We start from the raw sequence: 21,247 nt of genomic DNA, 5'->3' as shown, positions 1-21,247 counted from the left end.
TGTCAACACAAGTTTAGCATTCAGCTTTCCTTTGTCAATGATCTACAGACAGGGAATCAACCACGGGTCAGAAAATACTTACCGCGTGAATGTTCTTTTCATGATGGCAAGATCCAGGCATCCTTGGCACACATTCAGGGCAGCATTGGTTGGCGGGTATTTGAAGCACTTCTCCCTGAACATTTAAAAGCAGCTCAGTGTAAAATAGCAGCAGTGAACACAGTCACATCGGATTCACTAAATCTCGTGAGTTGCCACAGGTGACAATAAACAGGATAAACAGAATACACTAACAAAAAGGACTCTGTCATGATGAGCTTCTCTCAAAGCTAAAATGACCCCATTGTGAAAGTGAGTTCCTTGAAAATGGTCTACATATTTTCACATGTAATGAAGTGAAGGATTTTATTCACTAGAAATATAGAAATGCTCCATGTGAGTGTCAGACCACAAAAGCAGCTGGGGGTGATAGAAGAGCTGTATTTCCCTGTAATGGAGAAGACTTGGGTGGGGTTAGCCACAGAGTTGGCCCGTCTTCTAACATGTTACTGAGGCCTTATGGAGCCAGCAACAGGCAGGCTGTGGGGAGGAGGGGAGGAGAGGGTGCGGGGGAGCTGAAGTTCTAATGTTGACTTTTACCTGGGACAGAGTAGCAAAGCGCGAGGGGCAGGTGACCCAGGACAGAGCTGGGAGAGGAAACAGCCTCTCTGTGGAGGTATCACATGTACTGCGGGTATCCGGGGAGAATTCCTGGGCTCCAATAAAGATCTACATTGTTTATCAAGGCCTTTGCTGTTGCAATTGTGTTTCTTATCAATACATGATACTTTCAAGAGAATAGACATCCATGTGATACCCCAAGATTTACTGGGAAGTTGTCACATGTTAACTAACCATCTATTTGCCACTGTGAAGGATCTGTTTATCCAAGATGATTAAAGCTATGGCACGTATGTGGATCTTTGGGGCTTAATGATCCTTCTAGGCCCTCTGGGGACTTTCCTGGAGGTCCAGTGGTTAAGAGTTTGTGCTTCCAATGCAGAGGTCACGGGTTCAATTCGTGGTCAGGGAACTAAGATCCCACAGGCCACATGGCATGACCCGCCCCCCCAAAATAATATCCTTCTAGACTCCCAGATTTATCCTGCTCTTCCACTTAGCATTTCCTCAAGTCTAGAAATGTGGCAGAACAGGTAATTAATGATTTTGATCAAAAATGGTGGTAAGAGATTCTGAATTAACCAGGAAGTCATGACCTGTCCACAGAATAAAAGTCTACAAAGAATTCAGCTGATAGATTCAAAACATTACATGTGGTTTTTTTTATATTTTTTTTTCATTTATTTTTATTACTTGGAGGCTAATTACTTCACAATATTGTAGTGGGTTTTGTCATACATTGACATGAATCAGCCATGGATTTACATGTATTCCCCATCCCGATCCCCCCTTCCACCTCCCTCTCCACCCGATTCCTCTGGGTCTTCCCAGTGCACCAGGCATGTGTTTTAATGTTTCTTTGCTACTTGGGGCTATGGCCATTAAAAAGAATTGTACCTACAAGAGAATGTTAATTGTACAAACAACAATTACAAATATAACTACATCTAGGATATGTATATTCTCCACCCAATAATGTGGGTGGAGAATAAAACTATGATTTCATAACTGTTAATCCACTAAGCAGATAAATACATGAGTAAGAGTGATCAACAATTTCTTATTTGCTTAATAAAGGATAAAACATATGGCGTGTAATTTTATAAAATTGTATATAGAGTGCAACATTAATGACTACTCACAAAAGTGCCCTCTGAACCCTAAGTAGAACCTCTACTTAGCTAATGTCCACTGAAACAGTAAGTACAGAAAATACATTAACCTAAATCCCACTGAGCATACAAATATGAAATGAGATAATCCAAATGCTGTTTGTACTCTAATATGGAAGCAGAGAGTGAAGGAGAAAGGCAGGCAAGATGGAAGACTTCAAGGGATATTTTATGCCCCAAATTAGTTGTCTTTACATATATATTTATATATATGTGTGTGTATATATATTTATATATATAAATCTGATTTATATATCAGATTTCATTTATATATTTATATATCTATCCTCAGATTTGCCCCTCAAAACTCATTTTATGAATATAATATTATTTGTGAGTAGATGTTCCCTATTTTGAGTGTTGACCTATTGACCTTCTGTGGGAACATGAAAGAGGTGATTTGGGGCTAAAGAAGGAGTGAAGAGTTTTGCATGCAGGACTTGGAGAACAAAAGACAGGGAGTTCTTGCTACCTTACCCTGTGACCACACACAGCTTCATGAGTTGTGGGATGCATGGAACACATAAGCCTATTGGCCTGCAGGCTTTGCACTGGGAGCTTAGGAAGTGGTGACTTGGGCACAAGACACCAATGAACATTGCTTGCCTTGGATCTAGAGGAACCAACTAACAATAATGATGATGATCATGCGATAATCACAGCTAAAACAGGGTACTTAGAATAACCAGGTACCCTTCTAAGCATATGATACATATGTATATGTACATGTATATATATAATTTATCACAACAACTTGATTAGGTAAATACACTGCATTGGAGTTTGCAGCCAAAAATCCCTCCATGCATTAATAATACAGTGCCCTTTTGCACGGCACTGTCCTCTCGTATACATGTTCTTCAGAAATCCTGAAGGCTGGTTCTAGGCTAGACAGTCAATATTCTAAAAGCCTCTGTTCTCATTCCTTCAATTTTTCTCATATCTGTCTGTCTCTCTCTGACCCTTTTCTTTGACTCTGTAGCTAGCCATTCTATATGGATACAGGATATGAATACAAGTGTATTACATACAATGATATGACGAATAGACAGATGATAGAAAGATAGACACAAATATCAAACAGAACTACAATTGACATCAGGCTATTTCCCGTTAACTAAGGAGCAAAACATAAATTGCAAAAGAGATTTTTAAATTTTTAAAAAAATGATAGGAATCCAAGGTACTTTAATAACAATGAGAGTTTAGGGTACAATAGCACCAAAGAGTTGATGCTTTTGAACTGTGATGTTGGAGAAGACTCCTGAGAGTCCCTTGGACAGCAAGGAGATCAAACCAGTCAATCCTAAGGGAAATCAGTGGTGAATATTCATTGGAAGGACATATGCTGAAGCTGATGTGAAGAACTGACTCCTTGGAAAAGACCCTGATACTAGGAATGACTGAAGCCAGGAAAAGGGCATGACAGAGGATGAGATGGTTGGATGGCATCACCAACGGGATGCACATGAGTTTGAGGAAGCTCCAGGAGTTGATGATGGACAGGGAAGCCCAGCGTGCTGCAGTCCATGGGGACGCAAAGAGACACGACTGAGCGACTGAACTGACTTGACTGACAATGGTGATTCCTTAACTTGTGCCAGGAACTAATGTAAGTCTACCCAGCAGATGTGAAAACCAACACGTGCACCTGAGAAACACAAGGGAAAACACGGTGGAGTAGAAACTACATTGACTCATGAGCCAGGAACGAAGGCTCTTGTCACGGGAGTGCCACTGACTAGTGCTGTATGTTTGAGCAAGTGACCAAAGAACGAAAAAGTCTGTTTTTTTTGTCTTAAAATGAGAAAGTCTCACAATCAATTTTAAAAGGTTTTTCTAGTTCTATCATTCTGTTTCCCCCACTCTCCAAATCTTCGATTTCTCTCTCTTCAAGGTCATTCCCCTTTGCCTCCCAAGGTGATCATAGTAATATCAAGTTCATAGAAATATCAAAAGCCAAAAAAAAAAAACCACCCCTCTTCTTCCCTTGTTTGGTCATTTTACAAATATTGGCTAAGTATCTTCTATGTGCCATGCACTGTGCTGTTTGATGGGCTATATATAGTGAAGAAGAGGGTTGCTGCTCTCAAGGAGCTAAGAGTCTGGAGGAAGAAGCAAACAAATACACAGGCATTTGTAGTCTGGTCAAGGGCAGTAATAAGGACAAGCACAAACCACATGGCAACACCCAGGAGGCTTGATGACTGGGGACGGGAGGTTCAAAGAAACATCACAGATGTAGTGGTATGCACCTCATGTCTCATTTCTCTCTTCCAACCTCAGTGAAGCTCCCTGAAGGAGTAGCCTATACTTGGCCATCCTACACCCACTATCCATCCACTCCTCAAGCCTCTGTAATATAGCAACCACACCCACCACTTCATTGACACCAACTTCAGTGGGAGCACAGTGGCGAACAGGTTGCAAAATTCAATAAAACATATTAAATTTCCTCACACTTACTCTCTGTCGTGGGATCAACACTGTTGATATAAACTCCTTCTGGAAACACTCTATTCTCCTAGCTATCACAACATTCTTCTCTCTTCTGACTATTTCTTACCCTTTACCTCTCTGACCATCTCTTCTTAATCTTCCTAAGTTTCTCCTCTTAGGTTCATCTTCCCTTTAATGACTGTGCTATCCAATCCTGTCTTTGGTCTTCTATTCTTTTTTCACACAATCTCTTTGGATGAGCTTGCTCATCCTAAAGGTTTGCACTCCTGTGTTCCTGCTACTGATACCCACATTATATCTCCAACTCTGGGCTTCCCAGGTCATGTTAGTGGTAAAGAATCCACCTGCCAATGCAGGAGACCCAGGAGATGTGAGTTTGGTCCCTGGGTCAGGAGGATCCCCTGGAGTAGGAAATGGCAACTTGCTCCAGTATTCTTGCCTGGAAAATTCCATGCATGGAGGGATACAGACCGTGGGGCTGCAAAAAGTCAGACATGACTGAGCATAGTACATGCTTCTCCTCTGAGCTTTATAGTCACATATCCCACTGCCTTTTGGACATACCTACCTTTCTCTTCCATGAACACTTCAAACTCAATGTGTCCAAACTGAAATTATCATTTTGTTCCCAGATGGGATTCTTTTCTTCTATATTCTCTATATATTCTCTTTTCTTCTATATTCTTTTCTTCCTATATTCTCAATATCAGTTTGTGGCTCTGCTAACCAATTAGTCATCAACTCATAAATATGAGAGTCATCTTTCCTTTTCCTTTCTCTCACCCTCCTACTTCATTCAGTTCTGCTAATTTCTTCCTTAAATACTTATCAAATCTACCCTTTCCTCTTTTTATTATTTATTTGGCTGCACTGAGTCTTGGTTGCAGCACACATGATCTTTAGTTATTGCATGTGGAATCTTAGTTCCTTGATCAGGGATCAAACCCAGGCCCCCTGCACTGGGAGCATGAAGTCTTAGCCACTGGACTTCCAGGGCAGGCCCTGCCCTTTCCTCTTGACTCCTACACTACCAGTGCTCTGATTCAGGTACTCACCCTTTCATCTGGATTATTCTCACAACCTTTGTACTGATCTCCTTATCTCCAATATTATGCATTATCTTTGAAAAACCAGAAAGATTTTTCAAAAAGTAAAGTGGGCCATCCTACCCACATGCCTTAAAACCTTCATTAGTATTCTACCAACTTAAAAATAAAATTCCAAGCTCAACAGTACAGCGTACAAAGCTCTCCATGACCTTGAACTTACCAACTCTCTAGCTTCATCTCTCATTCATTCATTCAGTCAGTCAAAAGATATTTATTTTGTGCCTACCATGTGTCAAGTGCAATTGTAGGTGCTGAGGATACACAGCAAATAAAAGAGACAGCAAACAAGAACTCTCAGTAAAATATAGAGTATGTCCAGACAGTAGTTAGTGCCAAGAAGAAAAATAAAGCATGGAAAAGAAATAGGAAATATGTGGAGGGAGTGAAGAACTTCAATTTCAAATAGAATGGTATTCAGGCAAGACTTAGAGAAAGTAAAGGATTAAAATAGATAAATACATGATAGATAGACAGATGGATATTTAGTCACTAAATTTTGTTTGACCCTACTGTGACCCCATTGACTATAGCCCACCAGATTCCTCTGTCCATGGAATTCTCCAGGTAAGAATACTGGAGTGGGTTGCCATTTCCTTCTCCAGGGGATCTTCCTGACCCAGGGATCGAACTCAGGTCTCCCTCGTTGTAGGGGGATTCTTTGCCACTGAGCCACCTGAGAAGACCCAGATAGAATTTCAGGGAGAAGAGCAGAGCACAAAGGCCTTGATGGTAGAAGCATGCCTGGCAGAAGCATTCCCTGGACAAATCCAGGGAATAGCAAGCAGGCTTGGTGTCTGAAGCAGAAAGAGCAAGGAGAGGAATCAATTGATCGGAGGGTTGGCTTTGCTGGTGGCTCAGTGGTAAAGAATCTGACTGCCAATGCAGTTTCTCTGGATTCAGTCTCTGGGTCAGCAAGATTCCCTGGAGAAGGAAAGGATAACCCACTCCAGTCTTCTTGCCTAGAACATCTCCTGGACAGGCTACAGTCCATGGGTCGCAAAGGCTTGGACTTGACTTAACGACCAAACAACAACAGCAACACTTTACAGGACACTGTGAGGAGTTACTCAAAGTGAGAAGAGAAGCCATTGAAAGCTATTAGAGGGACTTAAGGAGAAAAGCAACATGATCTGACTTAAATTTTAATAGGATCCGCCCCCCACCCCGACTGCTATATCTAGATTACAGTGAAAAAGGCCAGTACAAAAACAGTGAAACAAGTGAAGAGGCCACTGGAAGAATACAGGCAAAAAATGACAATAAGGAAAACCAAAGTAAAAGCAAAGAAGTTGCATCTGAAACACACTGTTTTATGAAGGAAAAGCTGGGAATCTGCTAGTATACTGGATATGGGATGTAAGAGAACATGGGGAGGATGACGCTACATTTTCTGACCTGAGCAATGGAAAGAAAGGAGTTGCCATTTGCTGTGAAAACTCACGAGATGAGCAAATTAGGAAGGGACAAAATCATGCTTGGTACAGAACAAGGGTCAGAAATGTTTTCTGTCAAGGGCCAGATATATTTTAGCCTTTGGGGGTCACATAAGGTCTATACCCCAACTACATAACTGTCATTGTAGGACAAAAGCAGCTGGCTATAGATAATACTTAAATAAATGAGTGTGCCTGTGTTTCAATAAAACTTTATTTATGGATACTGAAAATTGATTTCATATAAATTTCACATCACAAAATACTCTTCAGTTGGTTTGTTCCAACCATTTAAAAAGGTAAAAACCATTCTTTGCTCACAGGGCAAAACAAAAAAAGGCGGCGGGCCAGGTTTAGTCTGTTGACCCCTGGTAGAGAACATATCCAGGTTTCAGCAGCACCGTCTATGTCTTCCAACATTCAATTCAAGGCTTCTTCCATGAAACCATACTTAGTCACATGAAGTGGAGGAGGGCATGTCTTCATGGCCCGTATAAAACCAGCTCAAATTCTGACATGAGTTACTCAGTGAGCAAAATGGAGATCTTTTAGGAGTACTTACTCCATAAAATAGAAATACTACCAAATTTACCAACATTTAATGTACACTCAGCTTCTCAGAAATATAGCCAAGAAGAGATCTAGGAATACTATTAAAGGGATACAGAAACTTCACTCCAATATTAGAAACAAACAGAACTTTCTTAGCATTAGATGACATAAAGACTCAAGAATAATTATTATGGGGTTGGGAGGGAAAACTCTAGAAAAATAAACTGTGCTTGTGAAACTGACAGAAAGCTTTTTAAAGAAAATAATTGGTCTTCTCCAGGGAGTTTCCAATGTTCAAATTTGAAGCTTAAAATTTTTTGTTGTTTGTAAGCAGATTTACTTTAAAAAGAAGAGAATCAGTACCCAGGGAGAAAAATTCCAACAGAATAGATGTATAGTCAAAAAGTAAAAATAAAGCAATTTAATAAAGGAGAAATGAGGAAATATCCCACACACATTTGGTTAGACACCAGCAGATTTCTTGATTAAAGTCTATCCTATGATCCTAGGTAGTCCAATGATACAGTCAGTTGCACAATAAACAATATCTTTAGAAAATCATCTTCGAGAAGTCAATCCTGACTTGCAATGCATTCAGTGGCTTGTAAAATGGTGTGGCTAGTAGCAGTAGCTATGGCAAGTGTCAGATCCAGGGAAGATCTCTGGACAGCACCTTCTTAACTGCATAATCATATTAAGCTCCCTAAAATCTCCAGGCTACACTTTCATTTCTGTAAAGTGGGGATATATATATATCTACTCCACAGAACTTCAAATGGGATAACACTTTAAATGGGGTAACACTGTAAGACCTTTAAGTTTTAACCTTGAGTGCCTCATTCAGAGTAAATGTCCAACACACAGAAATTAAGACATTCTTAGAAATGATATGCTAAAACTGTATTCCATAAACTTTGTAATTAGAGGTTGTAATAAATGTCAAAACCAGATGACCGAAAAAATGCAAACATCCAGCTTTACATTTAGAAAACAATTAGGACACCATACCTTCTCAAAGGCACACTGAGGGTTTCTGCAAACAGCGGGTTTGCAGATAACGATATCACCATGGCAACGGCAGTTCTGGCATGAATCCGGCTTCCAAATGGTGGCATCCTGCGAAGAAGCATAAGCTCTGAGTTAAAACCTGATCAGTCAAGGTGGGAGCATACAGAAGTGGCGCCATCAACAGCCCCACGGCCTGAACATCTCAAAGGCAAAGGAAAGTCATAGGCACATGCAGAGCTTGCTGGGTCCTGATTAAACCCCGAGAAGCTATAAAAGCAGCCTAATCCATTTCACCACAGTCAACCCACGTAACCAGAGACAAGGGCATGCAGCAGAGAGCTGTCGATTTCCAGAGTAAAAACAATCGATTGGACTGAAATCCCAGGAGGACAAGCTGCTCCCTGACTTGAGGTTTCTCTGTGCTGCTAACTAGCAGAAACCATCAGAGTGTATCCAGAGGAAAATGACGCTTGGACTAGCACTAACCAGCTTCCTAAGAGCAGCTTTTGCCACTGGGTACTTTGAGCACCTCACACTTCACTTCCCAGTTCTTTGGTACTACATCTGCTCACACTCATCTATTCCATGGCTCACCTTTACCTCTGATGGGACAAAGTGGAGACGTCTCCCATCACCGGGCCCTTGCCTGTCGCCCTAGCCTCAGCAAATCTGACAGCTCTGAGACTTCTATCTGTCCACGCTAGATGGTCAAGCCATCGGACAGCCCCAGCCTCCTTTCTTCTGGCCTCACAGCTTATCTTCTTCCTGCTTCCCTCTTCTCCTTGACTCTCCCAAAGACAGCTTGCAAACCAACGCACTTCTTCAAGCCTCAACCTCAGAGTGAATCATTTCCTAAGCCTTAAGCCTATGCACTGCAGCCTCCACTCGGGTGTGACTCCTCATGGCTTCTCTGGAAGCCCACTGTCTCCTGCACATATTGCTACACTTTTACTGAACTCACAAATTCCTGTTACCCTGCCCGGACCAGACTGTGAGCACCCCACAGCGGGCACTGTTCTGGGCCCGGCACGCTGGAGGTCTTTCTAAACCAAATGTTCACTGTGCACGAGTCGCTTAGTGAAGGTTTTGTCCTCCTTTCTATACTTCCTCATCCTCTTGTCCTCCAATAACTGAAGTACTACTCAAATACATTGGAGAGAAGTAAGGGAAACTTCTAAACTCTTGATAGAGTCACAGACTGTTAGCACTAACCTGAACTGGGATGAGCTGGGAAAAGCATGGGTGCCGGTAAAAGATGCTATCACACAAAGGCAGACACCAAATGTGACAGCTAACTTCTGTGTCAACTTGGCTAGACCATGGTACCCAGCTATTTGGTCAAATACAAGCCTAGATGTTGCTGTGAAGGTATTTCATAGATGTAATTAACATTTATAATCAGTTAAGCAAAAGAGATCACCCTCAACAATGTGGATGAACCTCATCCAATCAACTGAAAGCTCTGAGAAAAGCAAGATTTCCTGAAGAAGAAAGATTTCAGCCTCAAGACTGTATCACAGAAATTCTGCCTGAGTTTCTAGCCTGTTGGCCTGCGCTACAGGCTTCAAACTTGCCAGTCCCCACAATCACATGAGTCAATTCCTTAAAATAAATTCCTCCATTTTCCCCTCTCTCTTTCTCTCCCTCTCCCCACCCCCATACATATACATATGGTTGGCCATAATATCTTATGGAAAAAACCCAGACGAACTTTTTGGTCAACCTAAAATATATGCTTCCTATTCGTTCTGTTTCTCTGAAGGACCATGTCTGAGATACCAGCACTGGTACAGACTCACATGGATTGTGCACAACAGTCTCAAGGAAAAGTGAAGTCGTCCTTTGTGTTCAGAAATGCTAAATGTATAAGCTTTTAGGGAATGTGCTTCAAACTCCAAGTGATATAAGAACTACAAACCTATCTGAAGTGAGATGACATTTCCAGTGCCTAATTCATGAGAAACTTGAATTAAAGCAAATGCATACTGGAACCTGACTTGGAACACCTCTGAATTTCTTCCTCTTTATGTTAAAGCACATTCTTCTGAAATGACAATTGTGTGCCAACCACAGTCTACTCTTAACCCAAAAAGCAAGGACAAATAGGTGAGGGGGAGGGGGGAAATTCATTCTCAAGCACAATGTAATATATGTTCCCTGTTGATATAAGAAAATAGTATCGGCTTCAGGATACAGACGAAATAAAAATGACAACTTCATGAAGTCAGCAGCTGCTGTTTATTGATCACGTATGCTGTGCTGACAGGAAGTGTTGTTAGGAGAAGGCACTTGCGGCGCTGGAGAAGGCTGGCCTCGATCACCTTCCTGGCCTCTGCCATCATCGGAGAGGGCTGAGCCCAGCAGAGAGGGAAGCCAGCGTGCATCAGCGCTTCGTGAAATTCTTACAGGAACAACAACCCTATGAAGCTGGCGCTGCAATTATCATGACTATTCCCACATGAGGAAACAAGGCGTGAGAGATTGAGCAATTTGCTCAAGTTCACAAAGCTGTCTGAGACCTAAGAACTCAGTCTCTGAAATCAGGCTACTGGATTTGAATCCTGGTGTCACCAGTCATTAACAGTGAGTCCATTTTATCAAGGTTTCTGTGTCCCAGGTTCCTCATCTGTAAAGTAGATAAAGAACTAAACCCATAGGCTGTGTGAAAAGATCAGATGAGACATGTGCTTAAAGAGATTTGAACAGTGCCTGGAACTTATCAAAGGCCCATTATTTACTTTTAATGCAATTTATTGTTATTCCAAATTCTTCCTGTGATGTCATAGGCATTCAGCAAGTATCTTTCTAAACACTTCCTTTTCTTGGAGTGAAAATATTCCTCTAAGGACCCTGTCTTTCCCGTCTTCCCACTACAGCCTACACAGGCAAAGCAGAGTGAAGCTGTTATTTAATTAGCACCCAAGCTTTGAAAGGGCTTCCCTTGAGGTTCAGCTGGTAAAGAATCTGCACCTGGGTTCGATCCCTGGGTTGGGAAGATCCCCTGGAGAAGGGAATGGCTGCCCACTCCAGTATTCTGGCCTAGAGAATTCTAGGGACTATATAGTCCAAGGAATTGCAACGAGTCGGACATGACTGAGCAACTTTTACTTTCACTGGAAAGACCCAGAAATGTTGCATTAGAAGAAATGAATGAATCCATAGATTGCATTTTCAAGACCACTTAGGTCATTGGAAAAGCATGTGTAACCATGAACCCATCTTCCTTTTCACTCAGACCTCAGATGATCACACCAGTTCCAGGTACTCGCTTCAACCCAGGGTGGCTCTAAAACTCCCTCCATTCTTACACCAGGCATTAAGTTCTTCCCCACACCTCAACTACTTCCTCAGTGACCCTAGACTCCAGAATAGTCCATTATACCTTTTAACAGCTTTCAATCACTGGGCCTAGCTCACTCAACTCTAAATAGAATGTCCTAAAAACATGGAATATTTTTTCATTTTCATTTGCAGAAACATGACTTTTCAATATGTTAATTAAAAACTAAATTTCTGGGCCCAGGGAGCATTCCTGAATTTGTTCACAGATCTGAGTTCCCTCCAGTATGCCACTTCCAGGAAGGAGAGCTAGCTTTATTCCTCTGTGTATAGCCCCTCCACTGAGCACAATTACTGAGTGTCGGCTGACTTCATTAGTGAACAACCTTGAATACTTACTTATCCTGAAGAAAATTTCTTTCCCCATGATTTGAGATATCCCAGTTAGGATGAGAGGTCTTGAGAAAACAATATTTAAATGACATTCACTACAAAACCCCCATAATGTTGAAGCTTATTAGTTCACTGAAACCAAACTACAAAGACTTCCCTAGTGGCTCAGATGGTAAAGAATCCGCCTGCAACACAGGAGACCCGGGTTTGATCTCTGGGTTGGGAAGATGCCCTAGCGAAGGGAATAGCAATCCACTCCAGTAATCTTGCCTGGAGAATTCCATGGACAGAGGAGCCTGGCAGGCCACAGTCTATGAGGTAGCAAAAAGCTGGACATGACTGAGCAACTTTCACTTTCAAACGACAAAGAAAAATTTTCTTCATCTAGGCATTTTCAAAAAACTTCCTTATATTAATGTCCTCATAGAGTCTATAATTTATGGTTAATTTTAAACAAAATGAGCCCTTTACCAAGGCCTAGATAGATAGCCATATATTTTTCAGGTCTAAAACTTTAGGAATCAATTCCTATAGTACCATAAAATTGCTTTATGAAGAAAGGGATACTAGAGTTCCTCAATCACTAAAACTGGATAAAGCCATAAAGTCCAAAGAAATAACACTGTAAAGTAAATTTTACAGATTTTCCATGTTACCATTGCAATTCTGTCGCTTTATAATCCTCTCTTCCAATCTAACACACTCTGCAAAAGAAATAGTCTTAAAATAGTTTTTCACTAGAATGTAGATTAAAGGATTAGATTATGACAAACCTAAAAAGCAACCTAAATGGCTTTTAATATTTCTAATAATAAGTGAATAAAGTGTTCTTGCAGATATACAGTGCCTCCTCCCCCAGACATGTTGAAGTGATAGCAAGGTGCTTCAAAAAAACAACAACAACTATTTCACTTGGTTAAGTATTTATAAATATTTGTTTAATGCTAAAAATAAACAATGACTACATCCCTCTGAGTACTCAGATTGCTGGGGAAACATTATTTATGATATTCTATAATAGTTTATCAACTGTCGACATAATTTTTTTATCTGAATGTTATAATAACCCTATTTTAACTATTGATTTATTCATCTCATTTTAAATCTCCTTGGCTTGTTAGGCCAAAAATGAGAAAGGAGGAATAAAATAACCCCAAAGTTGTGCTTTCAAGTTACAAAATAGTAAGCAGAATATAATGTGTTTTTATAATTAAAATATATTTCTGTGCATGGTCACAGGATTCTTGGTGATTTTTTGTCTCTTTCCTTTATCCTTATCCATACTTTTTGTTATTTCAATAGCAAAATATATGTAACTTGTGTGATCTTTTAAAGTTAATTTCAAAATATAAGAGAAAAAAACAAAAATATGGTACCCTTTTCTCTACAAATGATAGGTAGAAAGCAACCGAATTTTGAAGCTGAACTGGCATGGGGGGAAGGGAGTTAAATAAAAGCACCCAACAAATACCTAAGAGTGAGCCATTTACCTAAACCTTTGTGTTATTATCAAACATTTCTTCTTGTATTCAGTAAGATTTTAAAAAACTGTCTCTCTATTTGTCCTTGAGTGCCATGAAAGGACTGCAATATTCCACTGGGCCTCCTGTCTCCATTTCTGGAAGTTCATTTTCCTGACAAGTCTGGTTTTCAGGAAAGATAATCCATATGTAAGGGTTCTTTGACCCAGCTCCAGTTCGGACACAGAATAAATGGTTCCTGTTTGTCAAGGAACCATAAAGAAACGAATCAATAACTTTCATAAGGTTATTTCAGAGTTCAATTCTTTCCCCAAGTGCCCTTCCTCAGACAGCTTAGACAAACAATGCCTTTTTCATTTGGTCTCATTTTTAAGTTCATGTGAAACTCTTTATCCACCCCCAAATAAAAGGGAGCAGAGGACACTTATTGGTAAGAAAAGTTAAGAGTCCTTGTATTTACATTAAATTCCCCCCTTGCAGGAAGAACAAACACAAGCCAAAGGCAAACAAAACAGAAAATGGTGATCCCCTTCCTGTTTGAGACCTATTTTTAAAATCTGCTGTTATTGTTTAGGGTCTAAGTCGTGTCCAACTCTTTTGTGACCCCCATGGACTGAAATGTACTAGGCTCCTCTGTCCATGGGATTTCCCAGGCAAGAATACTGGAGTGGGTTACCATTTCCTTCTCTAGAGGATCTTCCCGGCCCAGGGATTAGATCTACATCTCCTGAATTGACAGGTGTGTTCTTTGCCATTGAGCCACGAGGGAAGCCTTGCTCCACACAATACACCCTTATGGAGTTTGTTCTGCACATCAAGGACTGAAGTAGTTTCACACTGTGGCGTTCTGGAGTGATTAGCTTGTACCTGATCTCCTCCTGCTGTTGTCTTAAAATGATAAAGTTGAAGGAATCAATCATAAGAAGATCAACTTAGATACAGGAACAATGTCATGAACCACAGATGAAAAGGTAGCTTCTTTATATAACTGCAAATGTCTTTGTTCAGTCGGCTGACACGAAACCCTGAAAGGCACAGCAAGTTACCATCATGTTCTTGTACACATATCTTCTTAGAGTAGTGAGCTAGCACTGGTGGAGGAGCAGAAAAGAAAGGAAAGGGAAGGGAACAAGCTACTACCACGGGCCAGTACTTCTCCAGATCTCCCACACACTCAGCATCTCAGGGGCCCTCCCAGCATCTCGTGGACAAAGCATCACTACACTACTTTTTCATTGATGGAACAAGGTGTGAAAAGGCTGAGTGAATTGTCCAGAACTCATCTAGTAATGGGTGGATCTGGGATTCAAATCCATCCTTTTTTCTTCTACGCTGTACTGTTATCATGTAATATTAATAACAATTAATGATTTATTATATATACATATTTATTATATATATTACATATACATAATTATTACATATATATATATATATATATATATATGCCTTATTTGGGGGCTTCCCAGGTAGCTCCAGTGGTAAAGAACGCACCTGCCAATGCAAGTTGACGTAAGAGACGCAGGTTTGATCCCTGGGTTGGGAAGATCCCCTGGAGGAGGGCATGGCAACCCACTCCAGTATTCTTACCTGGAGAATCCCAGGGACAGAGGAGCCTGGCAGGCTGCAGTCCATAGAGTCAGAGTTGAACACAACTGAAGTGACTTAGCATGTACCTATACATGCCTTATTTTATGTACGTAGTGTGTGTATAGATAGATAGATACTAGAGAGTAGTCTTACCATTTCAAATCACTCCTGCACTTTCTCACTTTAATAGGCCAATAAGATGAGATAAACTACGGCGCTGCTGCTAATTTTCAGGGGAAAGGACTGCGAGGTTAAGTGACGCACCTGCCTAACAGACTCCCCTGTGCCTCCAACAGCACACTCCCACCCCCTCTTCATCTAATTCTCACACATCCTCCAAGTCTCAGCTGAAACATCACCTCTTCAAGGAGACCTTCTCTGCCTCCTTAACTAAGTCAGTATTTCCCTGTCTCATGTTCCCAAAGCTCCCCCTGCTTCCATAAAGCCAATCTTATTTCTCCAAGTTCTTTTGGCACAGTAAAGAAAAATAAGAAAGAGGGCATCTTCTGGATTTCAGATGTTTTGGCATGTTCACATCTTTCATGTCTTCCCAAAATATTTTGAGATACATACTATCATCATCTCCATTTCACAGATAAGGAAACCAAGAGTCCAAGAGTCTAGGTAATATTCCCAAAGCTTCTAAGTGACTGTCAGTTCAGTCACTCAGTCATGTCCAACTCTTTGCAACCCCATGGACTGCAGCACACCAGGCTTCCCTGTTCATCACCAACTCCCGGAGCTTACTCAAACTCATGTCCATCGAGTCGCTAATGCCATCCAACCATCCCGTCCTCTGTCGTCCCCTTCTCCTCCTGCCTTCAATCTTGCCCAGCATCAGGGTCTTTTCAAATGAGGCAGTTCTTCCCATCAGGTGGCCAAAGTACTGGAATTTCAGCTTCAGCATCAGTCTTTCCAGTGAATATTCAGGACTGATTTCCTTTAGATTGACTGGTTGTATCTACTTGCAGTCCAAGGGACTCTCAAGAGTCTCCTCCAATACCAAAAGTTCAAAAGCATCAATTCTTCTGTGCTCAGCTTTCTTTATGGTCCAACTCTCACATCCATACATGACTACTGGAAAAACCATAGCTTTGACTAGACGGACCTTTGTTGGCAAAGTAATGTCTCTGTTTTCTAATGTGCTGTCTATGTTGGTCATAACTTTTCTCCCAAGGAGCAAGTGTCTTTTAATTTCATGGCTGTAATCACCTTCCACAGTGATTTTGGAGCTCCCCCAAATAAAGTCTGTCCTTGTTTCCATCATTTCCCCAACCATTTGCCATGAAGTGATAGGACGGGATGCCATGATCTTTATTTGCTGAATGTTGAGTTTTCAGCCAACCTTTTCACTCTCCTCTTTCACTTCCATGAAGAGTCTCTTTAGTTCTTCACTTTCTGCCATAAGGATGGTGTCATCTGCATATCTGAGGGTATTGATATTTCTCCCGGCAATCTTGATTCCAGCTTGTGCTTCATTCAACCCAGCATTTCTCATGATATACTCTGAATAGAAGTTAAATAAGTGGGGTGACAATATACAGCCTTGACGTACTCCTTTCCCTATTTGAACTAGTCTGTTGTTCCATGTTCAGTTCTGTTGCTTCCTGACTTGCATACAGATTTCTCATGAGGCAGGTCAGGTGGTCTGGTATTTCTACCTATATCTGAATCGATGTCCATTTGACTCTAAAGCTTCCATTTTCCCCACCATACCCACATCTGTACCCACAGCCTTGGTCTATGGACACAAAGTTATACAAGTTATCCGCATATCAACTCAAGGACCAATGCCAACATGCTAAGTGCATGCTCAGTTGTGTCTCTTTGTGGCTCTATGGAGTCCCCTGCCAGGCTTTTCTGTCCATGTGATTTTCTCAGCAAGAATACTGGTGTGGGATCCTCCAGGTGATCTTCGTGACCCAGGGATCGAACCCTCATTTCCTGTATCTCCTACATTGCAGGCAGACCCTTTACCACTGCCACTGGGGAAGCCAATACGGTAGAGTGGATAAACTTGGGTTCAAATACCGATTCAATTACTTCCTAGCTTTGGGAACTTAGACAAATCGTTTAGCTTTTTTGAGCTTCCATTTCCTAATATATAAACTAAGGATAAAATTGGACCCAATAGGGTGACAGTGAAGATGAAATAAACTAATGTACTTACTTAGCACAGTGACTAGTGCATAAAAAGCACTTAATAAATGTCAGCTGTGAGTCTGATTACTTGCCACTATATTAACCAGTTGACCACAATATTTTCTGTGATGGAATACTTGTAGCACTTAGAGATTTATTTAGAAAATCCCTCCAGCTTCCAAGATAAGGGGAAGTTTACTTTCCTATAGTTTAAATGTTTACAAAATATTCTTCTATAGAGTGTTGTGGAAATTATACTCCTAGAGTAGTATACAAACAAAATACTCTTCAAAATATAGAATAAAGTTAAATATCCAGTGAATGTGCTTCACATTCCAAATTCTGAAGCAATGGAAACACAGGCTTAGCTCTTCTATTTTTACCCCCAGCTTTCCATTTGTTCTAACACAATCCTGTTACAGTAAAAGCCCAACCTAAGAGGACTCCAGTGGCAAAGTAACCCCCATAAATTCCTGGAGAGGTTAACCACAGAAAGTTCTATAGTGAATAAAAAATCTGCCTCATATTTCCACTCAAAGTAATCCAGTTACTAGGGAGAATCTAGGATAGCTTAAGCTTGAAATTGCTTTTTTTATTCTCTCTAGCAATTCAACTCTCAAAGACTTTATTTCCTATTTCTAAAGCAAATGGAGAAAAAAAATCAAACATTCAAAATGTTTGCACATGAAATTAAAGTATAGCTATACCATTATCTCTCATATTAAAATTATTTATTTTTTTGTCTTCCACTCCCCACTAGATCATTCTCATTTGTTCTATAATTAGTTGTTTACATCTATCTCCCTCCCCAAAATTGAGGATAATTTCTTTACACAGAGGTAGCTTTGCATTCTCATAGTGATTGAAACATGGCAGGCACTCATAATGATTCTGACTGAGTTAATGAATGGATGGATGGGTGGATGGATAGATATTCTCAAATCTAAATAATCGCTAGTAATTTTGTGATGTAATTGCTGAAAGTCAAACACACCGACAATAGCACTTCACTCTCCAAGCTGCTCTTGTGGCTGCAGCAGCCCATTTCAATGCGTGCTATTTGAGATCCAGCCTTCTAGACCTATGTTTCCGTCAAGACTTTTGTTCTAAAAGAGTCCTTCTATTTCTGCCTGGTGTATTCCAGCATGCCAAAGCTGCATAATAGCACTTGAAGCTATGCAGCAAAACCTTCATCCCTAACTTTTCCTTCGAGCTAGTCTCTTGGCAGTTGGTCTAGTTAAACTGGCCAACCAGTAAATGGTTGGGAGTTGTACTGGCACTCACATTCCACCAGGTAAATCCACATTCCACAATGTCTGTTGTCAGGCCCAGCCAAGGCCTTGACTCAGACTTCAACACTGGTGAGCGGCCTCATGATTTAATGTAGAGCATGCTGCTAAACAGGGACTATGCAACCCCAACAGGCATTTAAAATTTTGCTTTGAAGAATAAAGTTTAGGGTGTTACTGGCATTTAATAGACAAGGATCATAAATTCCAGATGTCTCATAATAAGCAAGACATTTCAGCACCTAGAAAACTGTCCCACTTTCACATGAACTTCAAGTGTCCCACAAAACATTCACAGCAATGAAAAATCTGTTTATAGTTAACTGATAATATATTTCAACTGTTCCTGTTTTACACATAAAGACTTTATTGAGTGCCAATAATATACACTGTATTGTCCAGGAAATTAACTAACATGTAACTCAAACAAAGATTTTAGTTTATTTTGTTTAGAATTTAATGAAGATAACAGAAGACAATCAGAACATATATTGGAGATTTTATAAAACCTATGAATATTTCATCAGATAACCAATATCTATAAGCACAGTTAATTTCAAACTGCAAAACAGAAAACAAACATATGAGATTAATTTTGCTTAACTGCAGACTGGATATAACACACACACACATACACAACAATAACAACAACAACCAGAAGGATAAGTAGTAGAAAACCACAAACAACAATGACCACAACCAGAAGGATAAGTAATAAAAAACCCCCAACTGACACATTAAGAACAAAAAGTATGGAAACCATGGAAAAGAGTATGGGAGACACAAGGAACATGACACAAGGTTTGATATATGGGCAACTGAGTCCTGAGAAAGAAATAGCAGAAAATAGGCAGAAACAAACTTTTCAAGAAATAATAGCCAGGAATTTCTCCAAACAGAAGAAAAACATCACGCCATAGATTCAAGAAGTACTATGTACATCAAGTAGAATACACATAAAGAAAACACCTAAGAACATCAGGGTAAAACTCCAAAAATTCCACAGCAAAGAGAAAAAAATTTTTTCCTCCAACTTGCCCCTGCTTTCTCCACCCCAGTCTTGATAACCACCTTTCTACTGTAAGTTTCTACCAGTTTGCCTTTAAAAAAAAAAAAAAATTTAGCCTATAGTTAATATCATGCAGTCTTTCCTCATGTGGCTTATTTCACATAACACAATGCCCTCCAGATTCATCCATACTGTTGTAAACTTAGAATTTCCTTCCTATTTAAAGCTGAACAATATTTCGCTGTATTTATATGTGCTATATTATCTTTATCCATTCATTCATCAAAAGACATTTAGATTGCTTTCATAAAGAATAATCTTCAAAGCCAGAGAGGAATTAATTTCAAAGATTAATACTAAAACTGACAGCTAACTTCTGCACCAGAAAAAAAAAGGTGAAAGGCAGAAAACAAATATTTAAAGAAAGAAACAAAACAATCATCAACTTAGAACTGTATACCTAACAAAAATATCCTTGAACAATGAAAATGAGATAAAGATATTTTAAATTAATAAAATGTGTGAGAATTTGTCACCTACAAACTCAAACTAAAGAAATGAAAATATTAAATAAATTCTGCAGACAACAAGAAAATGATTCTAGATGAAAACACAGTAATGTAAGAAGGAACTTACAGTAATCAAAACATCAAATATGCAAGCAATCTAAATAAATAACTGTACAAAACAAAATGTTGACATCTTGTGAGATTTGAAATATATGTAAGTTTAAAATGCCTAATAAAAATAACAAGATAGTAGAGGAATAAATAAAGCTGAAATGTTTCAAGGTTCTAGTATTAGTTGGGAGGAGATAAATAAAATGATTACTACTGTAATTCTGTAATTTCTAGGATAACCATTAAATAAATAAGGCATGTATAACTAAAAAACTAATGTGAAATTAGATATACACAAAAAGGATTAGATCCAAAAGACAAACAGAGAAAAAAAGAGAAAAAAAAGAACAGAAGTGACAAATAGAAAACAAATAGCAATATTAAATATAAACCTTAAATTATGAGCAATTACAGGCTTCCCTGGTGGCTCAGATGGGAAAGAATCTGCCTGCAAGGTGGGAAACCTGCGTTTGATCCCTGGGTTGGGAAGATCACCTAAGAAGGTAATGGCAACCCACTCCAGTATTCTTGCCTGGAGAATTCCACGGACAGAGGAGCCTGGTGGGTTACAGTCCATGGGGTTGGAAAGAGTTGGATATGACTGAGTGACTAAGCACACAGCATATGAACAATTACATTGACAAAAAATGTTAAAGGATAAAGACTGTCAGATTGGGTGAAAAACAGAGCAGTGGATACAATAATACCGAGAGCCTTTATTATAAAATATCAGCTGAATTTCCCAAAATAAAACACCATATGTAGATATGTATCTGTGTTGTTCAGTCTCTCAGTTCAGTTCAGTTCAGTCGCTCAGTCGTGTCCGACTCTTTGCAACCCCATGAACCGCAGAACACCAGGCCTCCCTGTCCATCACCAATCCCGGAGTCCACACAAAACCGTGTCCATTGAGTCGGTGATGCCATCCAACCATCTCATTCTCTATCGTCCCCTTCTCCTCCTGCCCTCAATCTTTCCCAGCATCAGGGTCTTCTCCAATGAGTCAGCTCTGCGCATCAGGTGGCCAAAGTATTGGAGATTCAGCTTCAA

The 21,247-nt window shown here is 40.0% G+C and overlaps 1 protein-coding gene across 2 annotated transcripts in view; it reads right to left on the bottom strand.

Annotated features, from left to right (window-relative positions):
* The window catches only part of FRAS1 (Fraser extracellular matrix complex subunit 1), a 504,323-nt gene that overhangs the window by 309,513 nt on the left and 173,563 nt on the right, over window positions 1-21,247 (bottom strand). For both annotated transcript variants that reach the window (XM_043447950.1, XM_043447951.1), the window contains 2 exons: window positions 8,395-8,502; window positions 83-175 (listed from right to left, as the gene is read on the bottom strand). In XM_043447950.1, the coding sequence (XP_043303885.1) occupies window positions 83-175; window positions 8,395-8,502 (201 nt within the window). The remainder of the gene's footprint in view (window positions 1-82; window positions 176-8,394; window positions 8,503-21,247) is intronic.

The sequence above is a fragment of the Cervus canadensis genome, chromosome 26, assembly GCF_019320065.1.
Source record: "Cervus canadensis isolate Bull #8, Minnesota chromosome 26, ASM1932006v1, whole genome shotgun sequence".
Classification (NCBI taxonomy): domain Eukaryota; kingdom Metazoa; phylum Chordata; class Mammalia; order Artiodactyla; family Cervidae; genus Cervus; species Cervus canadensis.
This window is presented reverse-complemented; position numbering and strand designations above follow the sequence as displayed.